General features: G+C 52.8%; 1 protein-coding gene across 4 annotated transcripts in view; it reads right to left on the minus strand.

The window, feature by feature from the left end:
- Positions 1 to 8,933: 8,933 nt before the first annotated feature.
- The window catches only part of CXCL12 (C-X-C motif chemokine ligand 12), a 15,055-nt gene continuing 6,000 nt past the window's right edge, over positions 8,934 to 17,988 (minus strand). Inside the window, exons 3-4 of one of the 4 annotated variants that reach the window (XM_073904493.1) lie at positions 17,377 to 17,463; positions 8,934 to 9,546 (exon numbers count right to left, since the gene is read on the minus strand). In XM_073904493.1, the coding sequence (XP_073760594.1) occupies positions 9,321 to 9,546; positions 17,377 to 17,463 (313 nt within the window). In that variant the 3' untranslated portion in view covers positions 8,934 to 9,320. The other 3 variants (XM_025880794.2, XM_025880793.2, XM_025880795.2) reach the window with 3 other exon arrangements.

Consider the following 17,988-nt stretch of genomic DNA (forward strand, 5'->3'; position numbering starts at 1 on the left):
AAATGTCTGTTCATGTCTTCTGCCCATTTCTTGATTGGATTATTTGTTCTTTGGGTGTTGAGTTTGATAAGTTCTTTATAGATTTTGGATACTAGCCATTTATCTGATATGTCATTTGCAATATCTTCTTCCATTCTGTCGGTTGTCTTTTGGTTTTGTTGACTGTTTCCTTTGCTGTGCAAAAGCTTTGTATCTTGATGAAGTCCCAATAGTTCATTTTTCCCCTTGCTTCCCTTGCCTTTGGTGATGTTTCTAGGAAGAAGTTGCTGTGGCTGAGGTCGAAGAGGTTGCTGCCTATGTTCTTCTTTAGGATTTTGATGGACTCCTGTCTCACATTTAGGTCTTTCATCCATTTTGAGTCTATTTTTGTGTGTGGCGTAAGGAGATGGTCCAGTTTCATTCTTCTGCATGTGGCTGTCCAATTTTCCCAACACCATTTGTTGAAGAGACTGTCCTTCTTCCATTGAACATTCTTTCCTGCTTTGTCGACTGAGCAGCAGACTTAGAATTAGATGTGCCTTGTGTGCCAAACGGCACAGGGCTGGGCATTCCTAAGGAGCCCCTGGGTCCGGCCTGGAGATGTGGCTGTCCCAATCCTTCCAAAGCTGCAGGTCTGGGAGCTGTAGCCCATGGTAATCATATAACCTCAGGCATTTGTTTCAATATTCTGGTCAAGAAGTAATTAAAATTTCTTGCATTGAATTAGCCCCAGGATGGAGACTTAGGAGTTAGACATTTCCATGAAATTGGGCGGAGCTGGTGACTCGTGCTGATGGACCCTGGGCCAAGGGGAATAGGGCCCAAAGACCCGGATGAGTGGGGCATCTTGTGGGAGGGCTGAGCTCGGAGCTCTGGGGGACCCAGAAGAGGGCAAGGGGAAGGGAGCGAGCAGGCTGAGCCCAGGGTGGGTGGACTGTGGGCCTGTGTGCCCTGAGGCCAAGACCAAACCCCTAAGCACCGGAATTTGGAGTAATTCCTGAACCCTGACTTCATGACAACGTCCTGCCCTGGAGCACTTCCAGCACCCCAGCAGGAGCACAATGGGAGATGGGCCTGGAGAAAAGCTGAAATGAGGGGACTGAGATCATTTATCCCAGCTTGGCCTCCAGCAAAAGAACGTCCTCAACACAGACAGCTGAAGGGACAGACATCGCCAGGAGCACCTGGCACTTCATTAGGACACGGGTCTGATTATAAATAGAGGACATGGTAGGCAGCCCTGAGAAAGGAGGGAAAGATCCACGTGCTTGCAGGGTTGGAAAGCAAAGCCAGGAAGGGGAACCCTAACTTAGCACTGCACTCCCTGGCACCCAACTTACCTAGAGACAAAGTCCCAATTGCTAATCTTCAAACCAAAGCCTTGCAGAGACAGAGAGGATGTCTGCTATCCATCCTGGGTGGCCCTAAGAAGTCCCCCACTTTTCCCCGAGTATGTCAGGTTGAATGACGTCATGGGTGTGGACCAGCCAGCTCTGAGTCTCACACATAACCCGCACTTGGGGAACGTTACCTGGCATCATTTGTATGGTTATTATTCCTATGACTCTTTATCAGCCTCCAGCACCTTCCTTCATGCCAACTGGTCAGGGCAGAGTCTAACTCACTTCCTCCAACTCAAGAATACTTTACACCCACCCTCCTGCACCCACGATTGTGCACCAGGGGGGCCTATCGAGCAACATTGTCACACCCATACCTTGTCTGCCAGACTCGAGGGTGACCCATGTCACTGCTGCACCCCAGGGCAGCCCCCAGCCCAGCAGCCGGTGGAGTGACTCCCTCCAGTCACCACGGCCCCTCTGTCCCCCGACACCTCCTGTCTGCCCCTCAGTGGTGAGTCTGAGACACATGGGAAGGGAGGGTAACTGGTTATATGGATGGCCCGATAAAAAATGTGGAGACTCGATTTTCTGCAACTTCTATATATGTGGCTTAGGAAAGTGCTTAATGCAATTGTTTTCTCATCTGTGAATCAGGAATTCCATCTCCCTTGCAGGCAACCCAGGGCAGCAGTTTGTGTGTTTCATGCCTGGCACAGGGAGGGGAGGGGTGCCACCATGCTAGGCTGCTCTCCTTCCCTGCACTCAGGCAGCAGCCCCATCTCCAGCCTCCCCACCCCCCGCCCCCAGCCCCCCACCGGGGCAGCCCAGAGCTGGCCCTTCTCCCTGTGCAGTGAGCTATAGAGGAGGAACTGCAGATGAGGAGCTCCAGGCTCAGGGAGGCTCAGATCCCTCCCCAGGTCTCCCGTGTGGTCTGTGATGGGGGGGGGGCATGGACGGCAGGCCCCGTGCTCCTCCTCCTGGGCTGGCCTCCCTGCCTCGGGGCTGGCCTCCCTGCCTCGGGGCTGGCTTCCAGAGAGGATGAGGAGCCCAAGGCCAGGCTGGGGATTCGGATGCCCCAGAGAGCAGCTCCAGGTTTGGGTGAAGAGAGGAAGGCCAGGGGAGGAAGTGGGACGTGGACCCGAGGCTTGTCCAGGCTTTGCTAGAAGGAGAGGAAGAGACTGAGAGGAGGAAGAGGGCTGGGAGGAGCGGGACCTTTTGCCATTGGCATGAGCCTAGCAGATTCCACACACTTTTTCATTATTTGATGAGGTGGCCATAGGATTTCTCATTCGGAATAGGACATTCTGAGAGAGAAAGGGCACTGTTGGTCTTTTTGCTGGGACAACAGGCAGCCGCTGGGACTCCACACTGGAATTCTTTAAGGCCTTGGAAAAGGCATCTGAACAGCATCACTGATACCCCTGACTGCCCGAAGAAGGACTCCCTCAGGTTCCTCTCTTTGAGAATTTTCGGGTTCAAGTCCTCCCTTTCTGGGACCCCAGGTGCCAGGCCTTTGCTCCTTGTGGCCCCGGTGCTGACCCAGTGCACAGGTCCACAATGACCGGGTTTGGGGAGGGCAGCAGGGGCCTCATGAGCCTGCCACATTGGAAGTGGGCTCTTTCACAAGGCCACTTGAGAATGCAGGCCTTGGCAGCCATAAGGGAGAGTGCCTTGTGGGTGAGATCTTGTTTTGTTATTCTAGAAAAGCAGAGTGAGCACTGTGCCTTTCCTGGGATGGCTCATACCCAGCCATTTCCAGAGAGTGCACACGATGAGCCTTGGGGTCAGAGACACCTGCGCTTGGCTTCCAGAGCTGCAGCCTAGCACATGCACCTAGGCTTTGGGGGCTCCCCTGCACCTTTCTGAGCCTCCCTGTCCTCATCTGTGCTGGGATCGGCAGCACCTTTACCCGGCGTATCAATCAGGGGCTTTCCTTGGGCAGGACCACCTTCAGTACCAATGTAGAAGCACAGAGCAGGGGGCTCAATACGGGGTAGTGATTATGGCCGCGTCATCCTGGTTCTTTAATACCACCATTTACTTGTAAAGCCTACAGCTGTTTAGGAAAGAAAAAAAAGCCATTAGATGTCTACTGTGGTTGTAAAATGTAGGCTGATTTTAGGAACATTTGTGTTTTTTTAAAAACTCTTATTAAATCAAAGAAATTTGGTGCCCTCTTCTAACTTCTTCTACTCAGGGAGGCAAGCCACGTTCATCACGGGTTTCATGTGCGTGAGAGCAGTACATGTTATGAGGATAGTCCACAATAAAAAATTGGATTTGGCATTATAAAACACACACACGTGCACACACACACACGTGTGCAAATTGTTCTAGTAGGTGTGACATATGCCAATGTTTTCCATACCATTCTCTTCTTTGTTTTTTGGTGCTGTTTCACTTTTTAAAAAACTGCTGCTTCTGACAGTCTATATTGATTTCGTAGCCTGAGCTTGCTGCGCATTTCCTCTAGATGGACTCTTAAGCCCCAGACATACACTTGAACCATACAGGGCAGACCCCGACCTGAGCCCGGCAGCTCCCCGCCCACCACCTCCGCCTGGGGAGCTTTGCAAACGGCAACAAGGGGTTGCCAGGTCCACTGGAGCCAAACAGCCCAGGATCAGTTGGGCCTCCCTCGTCCCGGCCTTGAGATGTGGAGACTCCACAGCTGCTTTGGACTTCTGTCTCTGTGTCCATCACACGGGAGAGGGCTGTTATCTCGTGGGACTGTGAGGAACACTGAAGAAGGAGGCATCTGAAAAACACCTCTGTGGGCTGGCAGGCACAGTCTGCTCCCGAAATGTCAGCTGGATGGAAAGCACCTGACCAAGGTGTGTGTTTGTCCTCCCTGGGAACTCTGTCCTGCCTACTTAAGGAGAAGCACCGTGAATGCATTAGCCTTCAGTTCCCCTTGGCTGCCTGAGCACGGGGGCAGGCCCCCACAGTGGAAGAACTGGAAAGAGCTGGTCCCTGGCAGGCCTCATTCCCAGGTGCCAAGGCTTGGACATGGTGCTCGAGGGTTCCCACAGTGTCCAGAAGGAGAGCCGCCTCCCCCCGGAGCTCAGGAATGCCCCCAAATGATTGTTTCCTCACGGCCTACAAGCCCATGTGACCTGGGCTGATGTTCAGGGAAATGCCTGGAAGAGGCCAGGACAAGGTGAGCCTGGTGGCTACATCTGGGGCCTTCCAGACTGACCAAGACCGGCCACTCCTCCTCCTGAGCAACTTCCCCTTGCAGAGCCGGGCTGCTGCCTGGGAGAGTGGAACCCTGCCCTGCTGCCACCAGCCTTTCCTGAGTCCTGGGCTCTTCCCCTGATCTCCACCCCAGGGGGTTCGCCTGCCATCCACCGCCCCAAGTCAGGCCTGGGATGAAGCAGTAGCAGCAGAGGCCCCCGTCCCCAGACACTGGGCCAGTTGTAGCTCTCCTCCTCCTGGTCCCTGGCTGCAAAGCCCAGGCCTAATGGACCCCAGGCCAGCACTGTAACCCCTAAGATCTGGACAGGAAGTGTGTGCAGGTTCCCACAGGACCCAGGAGCACTCAGAAGGAGGTGCCCTGGGGGACAGGGATGATTCTTCAATCTCGGTCACGGGAATTGAACCACTATGGTTTTTCATGCTCTGGGGACTCCAGGGGCAGCCTCAGGCCTGGGGGATGCTAGACAAGAGGCAAGGTGTGTATGTGTGACCACCAAAATGTGCACAGTGGCATGAGGTGAATTTGGTGCTCAATGATGACTTCACAGTGTGCCCTTGAGTGTGGGAATGAACATGTGACCTTGTGAGGTGAGTCCTGCTATCTTCATTTCAGAGATGTGTGAAGAAAGACTCCAATGTGTTAACCTCCTGTTGACTTACCAGGCAGTCATTCCAAAAATACTTCTAGGTGCCGGCCAAAAAGTGAGCAAAACAGACCAAGCCCCTCTCTTCCCGTGTGGTTTGAACCTTCTCATGTGAAGCGGGCAGCACACGGGTAGCTGGCAGAAGGAGCTGTGCCTCGGGGGAGGCCAAGCAGGATAAGGGGGCCGCGCATCGGGGAAGGGCTGCAGGCTGGGGGAGTCTGCCGAGGCTCTCCTGACAAGGTGGTGGCCAACAGAGACTGAATGAAGGGAGGGCGTGAGCCATGTGGTATCTGGGCTGAGACTACCCGGCACAAAAGTCCCCTGCCAGGGGCAGTCCTGGCCTGATCAAGGGCGAGGGAGCCTCTGTGGCGGGAGCAGAGAGTGGTGAGGTCAGAGAGGTGACAGGAGCCAGTTGGTGTAAACCTCCACTGGTTAAAAACTGGAGGGTGTGAATAGGGTGGCATGACCAGGCGGCTCGGCAGGCCGCGGCGGGGGCGGGGGGGTGAGGGCGGAGGCGGCGGGAGCTGGACCAAGATGGCGGGCATGAGAAGTGATTGGATTCTGGGTATACTTCGAAGGGTGACTGATTGGGTTTGTTAATGGTTTAGTTCAGGGTTGTAAGGGAATAAAGTAAATCCAAGATGGCTATATGGTTTTGGCCTGAGCAACTGGAAGGAATGGAGTCGTTATTCACAGAAATGGGGATGAGCAGGTTGAGGGAAATGTGGAAAAGAGGAGTTTCCTTTTGCAAATGATCACTTTCAGGGGAGCAGGGGGGTCCAAGCCAAGCCCAGGAGAGAGATCCGTCTGGGTTCCTCAGCCTTTGCATGGTGTTCAAGGCCAGGAGAGCGAGTGAGGTCACCTGGTATGAATACAGAGCATCCGAGGACTGACCGAGGGGTGTCCTTGTGTTTAGGTGTCCGGAGGATGAGGAGGACCCAGAAAAAAATGGGAAGGTATGAAGCTGAAGAAACAGTCAGGAGTGGTCTCCTGAGAGCCAACGAGAGAGTGTGATTCAAGGAGGGCGACCAATGCTGTCAAGTTTGCCGGGAGCCCGAGGAAGCTGAGAATTGATAACTGACCGTTGCATTTCCCGACGGCTCAGTGACAACCTCGACAACGAGCAGGTCTAGCGGAGGGAGTGGTAGGGTCAAAATTTTAGTTGGGGGTGGGGTTTTCAAGAAAGAGAAGAGAGAGGAGGAGAGAAAGTGGATGTGGGAAATATAGACCACTCTTGGGAGGACTTAACGTGTGACGAGCAGCAGAGTAGGGCAGACGTGGTAGGAGACCGAGGGCTGGAAGAATCCCATGTTGGGCTTGGTTCTATTTTCACTTCGTTTCTGATGGGAGATATTAGAGCATGTTGGTGTGTCGATGTAGAGTCAAAGATTGCTGGTGCAGGTGAGAGGGGGAGTCAGGAGAGGTGTCCTTGGGCAGGTGAGAAGCTGGGCTCCGGGGCCTGGTGTAGGGTGGTAAGGGAGCAGGGTGCTTCCTGCCAGGTGAGAGCGGTGGCCGTGGACCAGAGGTGAGGCTCCTGAATCCCCTTTCTTATTGCTGCCTTTCTTTCTGACTAGAAGCCAGAGCATCAGCGGAGTGAGGAGGGGGAAGGATGAAACGTGTTAAAGGGAGAGAAGGAAGTATGGAATGAGCACTCTGCTTTGTTTCTGTTTGGTTTCGTGGGCCAAGAGGTAGCTGCAACTCGTTTGCTCTAAAATGAGTGTGGACTCCTGAAAACTTAGCACAGCAACCTCCTTGAGATTTGAGAGTAGCTCCAGGCCCAGGTAGGAACGCTGGGGTGTTGGTTGTGGCTTGCCCGGAGGCTGCTAGCCTCACCACCCGCTCACATGTCAAGTGTCTGTTAAACACCCACCGTGACAAGCCCTCTTTGAGGCACTGGGAACACGGCTCCCCGTATCCCCACCAGGACTCTGTGCAGTGCCTCGGGGGATGCCCTAGGGATGGACTCCACCTGGAAACTCCATTTTCCCAGTTTGTTCTCAGGGGAGCTCTCCACAGGTTGATGATTACCTCACTACAAGTGATGTAGGCAAGTTGGGTTGGTGCTGGTGGGTGCGTTCAAGGATGGAGGAGAGCCTAGGCCCTAAACAGAATCTGTGCGCCTTTTGTCGGGGGGTGCTTAGGGGATGCCTCTGGGTCCTTTATCAATCCCAGTATGGCAGCAAGCACAAGCTTAAATGGTACTTCTTTGGAGTGCTAGCTAAAGTCCCATTTACCATGCTCTACCAAAAGGCTCATGTAATTGCAAGTCAGTCCCTCGGACTGCGGGCTCCATGACCTCAGGGAGCAGGCCGTCCTGCTCCTCACAGCATCCAAACTGCCTACTCCAGGGCCTGGTGCAGCTGTTGTCGGCCGACTGCACGGGGACCAGTAGCCCTGCGAAGCTACATCGTTCTGAAGAGTCAATATCATTCTGAATACTTGATACTTAACCCAGAGGGTGTTGGTTCCTGATGCCAGAAGTGTGGTGTAGTGTGCTGGAACCAGCACGCACAGGTGCTCAGGGAACCTACAAGACCCAAACAAGAGGCTTCTCCCCACCTGCTCACCTTTCAAAATCATCTCTAGCTCCAGGTATCTGAGCACTGCTGAGGCCCAAGGAGAGGCAGGTGGACCCCAGGAAACAGCAGGTGGAGAGGGAGTGAAGCATATCCTACTCGCGTCTACTGTGCCCAACTCCTGGGGATGCTAAGCTTCTGGGTTAGAGCTGCGGAGGCTGGAACTCAGGGCAAGTGGTGTGCCTTAAGTCATGGAGGGAGCAGAGAAAAGACCTGGATCCGAGCACTGCTCTGCGACTCTGCACACCCATGCTCGTCCCTGGACACCATGCTGTCTCTTGCCATGGCTCTCCTCGAATACTTCTTTCCTCCTCCAGTCCATCTGCAACTGAGCCACCACATCAAAGCCACCCTAGAGAGAGCCAGGAGGTTCCGAGCACAGGGAACGTGGTCATGTCTGGGCCAACGGGCAGAGGGTCTGAGGACAGAGCAATCTGGACTCAGACATTTGGGGCTTCTGTACTGGCCCCTCCTTTCCAGTGCGGTTGACTGTGGACCAGAAGGAATGTAGGAGAAAGTGTGACAGGCTGACCTCTATGAGGACAGAAGCCTATCAGGCTTACCACCTGGTCAAGTATCCAGGGCAGTGCCGGCGGGCAGCTGTTGAGAGGTTCAGTAAGTTTCCAGAAGGCCCCAGTGCAGGACAGAAAATACGCCCAGGGTGCTAGGTCCTTGATGGTGCCTTCGGGAACCGGCCGCTGTTGTCCTCCACTGGCCTGGGAAGTACCAAATGGAGGCTTCCTTCCCCACAGCTGACAGGCAACTATGGGGGCCCTTGCACAAAACCATCCCTTCTGGAGTAGAGGCCTGGCCTGCCTTTAAGAAGGGATTCCAGCAAAACCAAGGACATTCAGAGAAAAGAGAGTGCCTTCCCCCACCCCCGCTACGGATCAGTTGACTAGGAGAGGCAAGCATGCCTCCAGAATTTTCCTTATGATTAGCGTGATTTTTGCAATGGCCTGTTTTCCACTAACCAGTGCAGCTAGGATTACGTGACCCCTCCCGTGTTGGGTTGGAGGAAGAAAAACCGAGTTTGGAAAATTCCGAATGGCAACACTAATTTCAAACTGTTGGCTGCTACATTTGAATACATGTCTTTATTAGGAAAATTTTAAGTGCATATACATCTTTTCATTGATATGACTTCAAAGTAGAAATGGTGGTTTCTCAAAAGGAGTTGTTATTTGTTAAAAAAAAAAAAAAAAAAAGCACACCGCATACAGGAAGCTGCCTTCTCCTGGACCATTTTCACATTATCTGGGAGATGTATTTAAACAACACAAAATACAGTATTCATCACATTTAACACTGAACCCATCACTGCCCAGAGACTGAGAAGCCAGCGAGGTTACTGACACACAAGTAGCCTGGGAGGTTTTTTTCAACTTGGCCATGTCAGTGGTCTGCTTAGGGGGGTTGAAGGTTTCTAGGGAGCATTTCCCGGGGATGGGGCTCCCTCGGAATGGGTCAGGGAGGATGGGTACAGGACCCCACAATTCTCATCCCGCTGCGGAAGGGTGCACCGCCTGGGGTGGGGGTGGGGGTGATAAACTCCCCGTGGGGAGCTCATGGCCATAACATCAAGCAGCAGTCAGAAAAGGAAGGTCAAATCGGATCCAATGACAAAGCTTACAAGTTCTCTGGATTTCACACGGGGAGGGGGGTGGGGGAGAGGGGTAGGACTGCAACTTTTTGCTCTTCAGGCCCTCTGCTCCAAGCTGGACCTCCTCTCTCTGGAGGACGGGACCACATGCAGAGGGTCCCCCTCCTGAGCCTCCTCGCTGGGGTCTCAGCACCTGAACAGGGCTGGACGAAGAGCAGTACACACAACACATGGCGCTGAGTCGTATATAAACACACAGCACTTCCGTGAGTCCTAGCCCCACCCCAGCCCCGCAGCTGCCTGGGTCCCGATGCAAAGGCTGGCCAGGGAGGACTGCCCTGCAGGTTACAAGGAGCCCAAGGGAAGGTCAGGTGGAGCAGCACTGGACAAGGAGGAACAGCTGGGTGACCCCTAATCAAGGGATGCACTTGACTTGTATTTTTAAAGCAAAAGGGGATCGGGAGAGCCTTTTCCTTTGCAAATAGGCTATTTAAATGCGTATTTGCTTTCGCTGGGCAGCCTCTGTTTAGGAGCAGATTGCAAGGAGGGCAATTGTTAGGCAGATAACTTTCCCTGCAGTTTCTACTCTTATCTATTTTTCCCTCTTTGGGGGAGAAAGGAATGATTCTTTATTTGACTGTAGTCAAGATTTAGGGCCATTGTTTTTCTGGGAGTAGCAGATTTAATGGTTCTGGTTCATGGATTCCAAAGGGGAGGATGGTTCCAAATTTTCCATCAGAGTTTTAAATATCTTGGTTTACTTAGAAAATGCCCATCCCACTGAAAATTCGATCATTTCACGTATAGTTCAGGAGACCTGCAGTGACAGCTTAATTTCAAAAGAGGGTCCTGAGACCAGTTTTGTATTCCTTATAACTAATAAAGGTTCCTGTACTCTATTTTATTCAATATAACATAGCTGACTCGAAGATACAAATTTTTGTTTGGTTGATGGATTGTCTTTCTACCAGGAAGATCATAGGATCTTCAAGGAATATTTATGGAATTGCTTTAAACATGTTACTGATAACCCAAAGATTATTACACCTACAATCACCTACAATTCAAGATTATTTTACTGTAATATACTTCCTGCATGTTATTTACAGTGTCCTGTCAATGGATACAGTTCCTAGTTTTGCCCTTCTTTTTTTCCGCTTTCTTACTTTAAAAATTTTTCCTGGGCTGTTTAACCAAAGGGGCAAAGTATTAGATAAACTGTTAAACAAAGCACAATAAGCAAAAACCCCTCAAGTGCCTACCTGTTCAAAAAGTGAGATTTTTAAACTGTCTAATGCAAGTCTACAAACTAGTCTCAGGAAAGGGAAACACTCTACATGTTAAGGTTTTAACCTACTTTCCCAAACATCTCCTTTTCTAAGAGGAATGCCCTGATGGATGTTCTGGAAGCACAAGATAACACTAGTGGTCAAGTCCAGAGGCCGCTGTACAAGGCAGCAGATGATGGAATTGCCAAGCGGGGAAAAAGATGAGGTTAGATTTTAATTGGGGAGGAATCTTCATGTACAGGATTAATTGTTTTGTGGACCAGGTTTTCAAAAACGAAAAGAGAGTTGATTTTCACGTGATTGCCAAAAGAATCATGCACTTGGCAAAATGGAGACAAAACTCCCCGTGGTTGCGAGATACGGACACCTGTGGGAGCATGGAGGGCTGGTGTACCTCCCAGGTCAACACTGCTGCGAACCGAATTCCCTTGGGCTCTGCGGATCCATCCTGGGTTTGTGATCAGTGGAGAAACCCAGGTTGCCCACCCGAGAGGCTCACAGCCCTAATCAGAAACCTGGTCAAAAGGCATCTCCTGCCTCTGAGCCTTTGCATACAAGGAGCTGACTGCACACAGCGAGGACACTGGCTTTGAACAAGAACGCAGGATTGGACAACAGACAATATTCCGAACAAGACACAGATGTGCACAGTGTTTTCAGAACCGGGTAACACGAGACATTTTGATTTGCTTCTTGGTGCCCAGTTTAAATTAAAGCTTTAGTCTTGAGAGAGTCTTTTTCCGGGGTGATGGACACAGTCTTGGATACACATGATGATGGATGAGAGAGAGAATGATGGGAAGAACGTGATGGGATGTAGAGAAGAGCTGAGGATGAGGGGTGCATCTCCCCCTACCTTGGCCTCACACTCCTGCCTGCCTCAGCTTGGGGAAGCTCTGCCATGCTCACCGAAAGGGAAGACCCCAGCCCTCACCCTGGTAAGGGTGAAGCTCCTGCCTGGCCCTCTAAACCTAACCCTCCTCCACCCCCTGCACGGGGCAGCCTTCACTAGGGTTTGGCCCAGGCCGACTGGCTCTGATACCTCCTGGTGGCTCTCCATCCTAGGACAGTATGATCGGGGGTCCCAGCCTGCACAGCTCAGGGAGATACAACACTCAGGAACCGCTGGCCAGGCAAGGGGCTCCATGGGGAAGATATTATAAGAAAGCAAGTAAAATAATGGCCTTAGTGTAAGTTTCTATCTGTCACCAGTGACATTGGATAATCAAACTAAACGAAGAATAAACACCATATATTTTGCTACATAATCAAATGGTGAAAGTAAGGCAAACTGTGCAAAACGAAGCCCTTGGAAATGCACTGGGCCCTGCCTGGGTGCAGGGGAGCCACGGCGGGCTCTTCCTAACACTGCTTTCAGACCCGGGCTCCTACTGTAAGGCTTCCTCAGGCGTCTGACCCCACCTGCGCCTCTCACATCTTGAACCTCCTGTTAACAAGAACAGAGGGAGAGACCATTAAGGCGGGTTCCCACAGCGGCCAGGTCGCTCGCCTGAGACGCCGAGCCCCGTGGCGGCAGGGCTCCCAACTCCTGACTTCCAAATCGCCGGCGTGTGCCTCCCTTCCGAGGCCCTGGGAAGGGGGAGCGTGGTGAGAGGCAGCAGGGGGCTGAAGCGGAGGGACGGGTGGAAGGTGGGAACTGAGAAGACAGATGGGCGCAGGCAGCACGGGGCACAGCGGATGAACAAGAGCACACGGACAGACAGCATGGCACAGTGCTCACACGACAGGGCAGGCGGGGCACCCCGCCGGGGCCCAGCACCCATGGAGGGCTGCCAGCCCCCCGCCCGAGCGTGGCCCCGTCTCACCCGGAGCCTGGAGGAGGCTGCCTGCTCCTCCGAGGCCTTGGCACCATCAACCACCTCCATCGACCCCCTGCCCTCCCGACTGGCCCCGGGGTCTCTTGGCCAGCAACAGCGGGGGTGGCCCCGGGCAGCGCCGGGACCCAGTGCCGTTCACTTGGCCCAGCTGCGTGCGCGCTGCCTAGTTTCAACCCACAACAGAATGGAGGCCGGCTCTCCACTCTTCCAGGGCCCCACGCTGGCTTGTCAGATACAGTGAGGGCCACAGGACTGAGCTTGTTTGCTTTTCCTAACCTTGGGCCAACTGTCTTAGTCCCCACAGCCCCAGCTCCCCCAGCAGGAGGGGGAGGCTCTGCTGTCCTGAGCACTGCAGAAAGCAGCCTGTCACCTCAGGGCAGCCACAGCTTGACCCCCCACGGCTAGATGGCAAGCAGCCCTCCATGGTGTCCAGGATGGACCTGCCACCCCTCTCTAGGCACAGAGATGTGCTGATCCTGCTGCAGGAAGAAGGGAGAGCATGGGGCCACAGGTCTGACCGGCTCCGGGGTGCTTTTGTCAGAGGAGGACTACCCCAGCCGAGGTCCCCCAGACGAGGCCTGCTGCTGGCCTCCACAGAAGACTGCAGCCCTGGGCAGATCAGCAAACACAGCCCAGTGCCTTCCGAGGTGGGGAGGGTGCCTTCCGCACACCCGGGAACAGGCCTGCTAAGCCCAGGGCTGGTGAGAGGGGCGCAGGCTGCGAGTCAGCCGGATAAAAGGGACGGGCGATGGTGACTAAAAGCTCTTTGGCTGCAGCGCCCTAGCAGGACACTTCTTTAGTGGAGAGAAGGAATGCCCCCAGTGCTCTACGCTGCTGTCCCAGAGGAGGGCACTAAAGCATGAGGGACCAGTGCTCCAGGGCAGTCTGACGGGCGGGGACCTTGGATTTTCTTCTCCTGATTCCACCCGTTCTGTCCTCCAACCACTTCATCTTTCTGGGTCCACATACTGAATGATGACCAAGGGCCTGGGGTGCAGGATGAATGTTTATGAAGGACAGGAGGGTGGGGAGAACAGTCCAGATATTTGAGGTGTTCTTTTTCCAAGTACTATTGAAATCAGGGCCTGGCTCTCCCACGTGACGCCCCCCTCCTTCTGATCCAAATGAGAGAGACTAGGCAAGAAATCTTAGACATAATCTGTGGGTGCTATGAGGAAAGTTCTAGAACTTTCTAGAACACCATGTTCACTTTAAGCAGATTATTTCCCATGAGTGAGGACTGAGGCAGCTGTGTCCTGGAACCTAATCACACAGGGTCACAGAGCCTCTCCCGGCAGAAAGCGGGTGGGGATAGGCCCTTCACACAGTTCCTCCACGTCAGGGACCCGTTTAAAGAATCTATAAAGTGAATTGCCTGGCCCAGAGGCTCCCTGAGAAGTATTTTCCACAGCTGCTCCCTGGGAATGTGGAACTCCCACCTACTTTCCCCACCGGGTGTGCAGAAACCACCCCTGCTCAGAGGTAAAGCCGCTCTCACAGCCTCGGGCCTAGGGAGGGGCTGCTGGACAAGTCCCACCCCAGACCGCAGAGCGGTGGAGGGCCAGGCAGCAGGCACTTGGGAAAAAAGAGTCAGTTAGCACCTGCAAAAGGCATGGCCACAGCTGCCCCATGAAGGCGGTGACGGGTGGCACCGGCAGCGGTCAAGGGGAGGGCAGGAGGTGCATGTCCCTTGCTGGCCGAGGCTCCCACTGCTGGGCTAGCAATGGCTCTGTGCAGCCAGGCAGCCACACCCTGGCCTCAGCAGGAAGGCAGATTTTGAGTGTGTGGAGCCGGGTGGGCTCCAGAGCCCTTCTGAGAGAGGAGTGGAGGGCAGGGTGGGAGGCAGCCCAGGGCAAGGCTGGAGAGACCTGGGCCACTCCCGAGCCCCGAGCAGAGTCTCCTCGTCCCAGACCGCAGCCCCAGTCTCTGCACAACTACTTTCTTCATAACTTAGCAGACCAGAAAGGGCCTGAAAACGCACATAAATACAGGAGCCTGTGCGGCCACAGGAACGCTACTCCTCCATGGAGGTCTGAGCCCCTGCGCAGAAGGCGGGGGGGGGGGAGGGGTTCTGCCCTGGAGGAGGGTTAGAGCAAATTTACAAAGCGCCGGGGGAGACAAGAGCAGCGTGCACTGCGGTCCATCTCGAAGTGGCAGATAACTAGTTTTTCCTTTTCTGAGCAGCCTTTCTCTTCTTCTGTCGCTTCTTTTTTCCTATCTTTTCTCTTTTCCCCATTTTTTCTTCTCTGCGCCCCCTTAGATAAAATTAGTAGAACCATTAATGATGTTGAAATACACAGGGGTCTGTTTCAGTCTGCACAATTTTTTAACACTGCCCTGGGTGTCTGTTTAACTTTGTCTTCAGTCTTAGGCCTGGAGGCCCCTGGGCAAAGCACCGTCCATCAGTACTTCATTAAAATAAATCAGACATTTTCCCCAATTCAATGAAAAATGTTAGCTGGCCTTCCAGAACATCTGGGAACTGGTTACAGCCATGGGCCACGGTACCAGCCTGGCCCTGGCTCCAGCTATCGCCTGAGGCTTCCAACCCTGAAGGGCATTCACATCTGAAAGGGTGTGAAGTCACGCCCTGGGCCAGGCTGGACTTGGCCTTCTAACTCACCTCAATCCCACCTCCTCTGGATTCCTTCCTTCTCAGGGCAGAGCTGAACTCTGCTGTAGCTACAAAAAAATACCTGCATTTCAAATCGAATCATGCTTTGCATTCAGGCGGCCATCCAGGAGAGGAAAAAGAAGGCGGGCCTGATCCCACCTTCTCCTTTCTGGATGCCTGGGGACGCCCCTTGGGAATGACTGGGATTGTTCTGGAGAGCAAGGGAGAGAGCTGGTTAGCAGAATTTGATTAGAGCAACTGGCTCATGATTGTCACATTAAAATGATTCAAGCTGAATGGTATTTAATGATTTATGGGGTAAGGCCACCTGTTCCCGTGAAAGCTTGCTATTAACCATGGCCTGGGATTATGGGATTTTTACATGGGAAAATGTGAAAGCTGGATATTATGAGAGTTGAGTCTCTGGAGATTACGTGGGGATGTTAGGAGAACCAAGGAAGAGGAGGAAGGAGAAGAGAAATTAGTGAGTCAAATATTATTCTTCAGAAGACTAGCACTGCTGTTTCCACTGGGTTAAAAAAAAAAAGGCACAAAAACTTGAGTTGCAGCTCTAATCTGCTCCTGAGCAAGGCCCACGCTCACAAGCGAAGTCGGCAGGAGGGATCTAAGGCACCTGACCGGCAGGCCACCTTATCTTCATCAACTCCACAAATGTACCTGAGCCCCATGTCTAACAGCTGATGGATTTTACTTCCGGTAAATAAATTCCCACATACAGTAGGAGGTTGATACCATGAAACAATTAGCATTTTATTGCTAGTGCATATAATGTCACATTTGATACAATTTTAGTACAAGTGAAAAAATACACTGTGGCTAACATTAAAAAGCTGTAATCACATTTATAGATCATATATATTTCTTTACAAATTGCCAGTAGTTCAAGATAATAGAGAAATGTAACCTACTGACATTCATATGGCTCCACTTCAAATATATGAATTGTTTGACTATAAATATATTCTGAAATACATTTGTTTTCTAAAGAAACATAAAAAAAATGTGCACAAAAAATATATAAAAAAATGCCTTGCAAAAAGTTACAAATACCACCAGGCCCATCTGTGGATCACATTTATGCATGGAAATGTCACCTTGCCAACGTTTCTGATTGGAAACTGAAACCCTGCTGTGGTTTCAGGAGGAGGTGGTCGTGGCAAGAGGCTCATTTATTCATTTATTTTGTTCACTTCTGATTTCAGAGACCTCAGAGTTTGCAGGGCCTCCGTGGCCTATATAAGCCTCAGAGGCAACCACAGAAACCGAATTCCTCAAAACAAGTTCTCAGATTGAAAATTGCATTTGATTCTGCAAAGACCGGCCTTTCGAGGGAAGGCGGAGACATGACCTTCCAACCCCCTCCCCCCACCCCAGGAGAGGGCCAGCCCCATTCTGGAGAAGGCCAGAGAAGAGTCTCACAGAGGGCCTGAGCAGGAGGGGAGGGCAAAGGGAGGAGGGGGCTGCAGGGCAGCGCTCCGGCAATCACCCTCCTCCCCATGCAGCGTGTACAGAGATGAGAAGCAGAAGCAAGAGGAAAGCGTGCTACTGGAGGCACAGAGAGGCCTGGGAATGGCCGGGAGGGGGTCTCTGAGCACAGTCCCCAGTGACAGTAGCTTCTACGTGGAGCCTACAGATCCAACCCCTGAGCTGGAGAGAGGAGGTGGGGGCGGTGGCCGCTGCCTAGCACTGGCCAGTATCCGAGTCATCTGGGGGGGGTGTCATTCCCGGAGGGGCACCCCTTGCGGAGGCCACCCAGAGCCTTCCTCCAAGCCTGCTGAGTCTGGAGGAAAGAGACTTTCCTGAGCTCCATGCTTGGCCATCACCTGACTGTGCCCAGATGCCCCGGGGGCAAGGAAGAAAAGTTCCAAAGCAAACCAAATACAGATCTTGAAGTAATCACTGATTTTAAAAAAAAGATAATGGGAATGATGAGAATTGCGATGATCGGGAGAGAGCTGACAGTGTGGGAAATGCTGTTGCGACAACATGATTTCTTAGAAAAACCCCAGTTGTAAAACAGCCAATGCACAAGGGTCTGGGGCACGGGGGACTAGAAGCTGCAGGATCGTACCAGACGCTATAAATGCGGATGTCTACATGCTGGGCAAACCTCAAGCCCGTTCCCAGGTCAGTGCGCTACCCCCCCCCCCAGGCACCTGGTCCTCCCCATCCAGGCCATCCTCCCCCACACCTCGCCCTTCCATCTGCCATACGGTGTTAGCTTTCCTCAAGTGGATCTAGCGGAAAGTCCTTTTTGGCTGTTGTGCTTACTTGTTTAAAGCTTTCTCCAGGTACTCCTGAATCCACTTCAATTTCGGGTCAATGCACACTTGTCTATTGTTGTTCTTCAGCCTTGCCCTGCCAAAAGAGAGGAGACCACAGTGTGCCGCTGAACGGAAGGAGGCGTTGTCGTGATCTGGGCCCTGGCTCATCAGACACCCACGTCAGGGCCCTCACGAGCACCAGGGCCCCACGTGGGGCAGGCTCGGGGTCAGGACAGAACTCAAGGTGGGGAAACACGTCCCCAGCAGTGGGCCAAGTCATACTGCAGAGATACGGGAAGGTGGAATGTGTCTTCACCGGGGAGTCTGGGGAGAGCGCACACCAGGGAACATCTGAGTTGGCCTCTGAAGGATGCGGAGGAGCTGGGCAAGTGTAATAAGGGGGTAGGGAAAAGCAAGAGCAAGGGCATCAAAGGGGGTAAGTGCACGGAGGATGTGCAGGAAGATGAGCTGCCCGAGAAGCAGGTGGCCAGATGTCAGCGCGAAAGAGTGGGACTTTCTCTGCAAGATTATGGGGACTTACACTGGAGAGGGACAAAGGCAGAGACAGTGTGGGGGAGGGTGTGACAGGACAGTGGGGGAGGGACAGTGTGGGTGGGGG

The sequence above is a fragment of the Callorhinus ursinus genome, unplaced genomic scaffold (genome assembly GCF_003265705.2).
Source record: "Callorhinus ursinus isolate GAN/ISIS: 27379988/994484 unplaced genomic scaffold, GSC_fseal_2.0 scaffold20, whole genome shotgun sequence".
Classification (NCBI taxonomy): domain Eukaryota; kingdom Metazoa; phylum Chordata; class Mammalia; order Carnivora; family Otariidae; genus Callorhinus; species Callorhinus ursinus.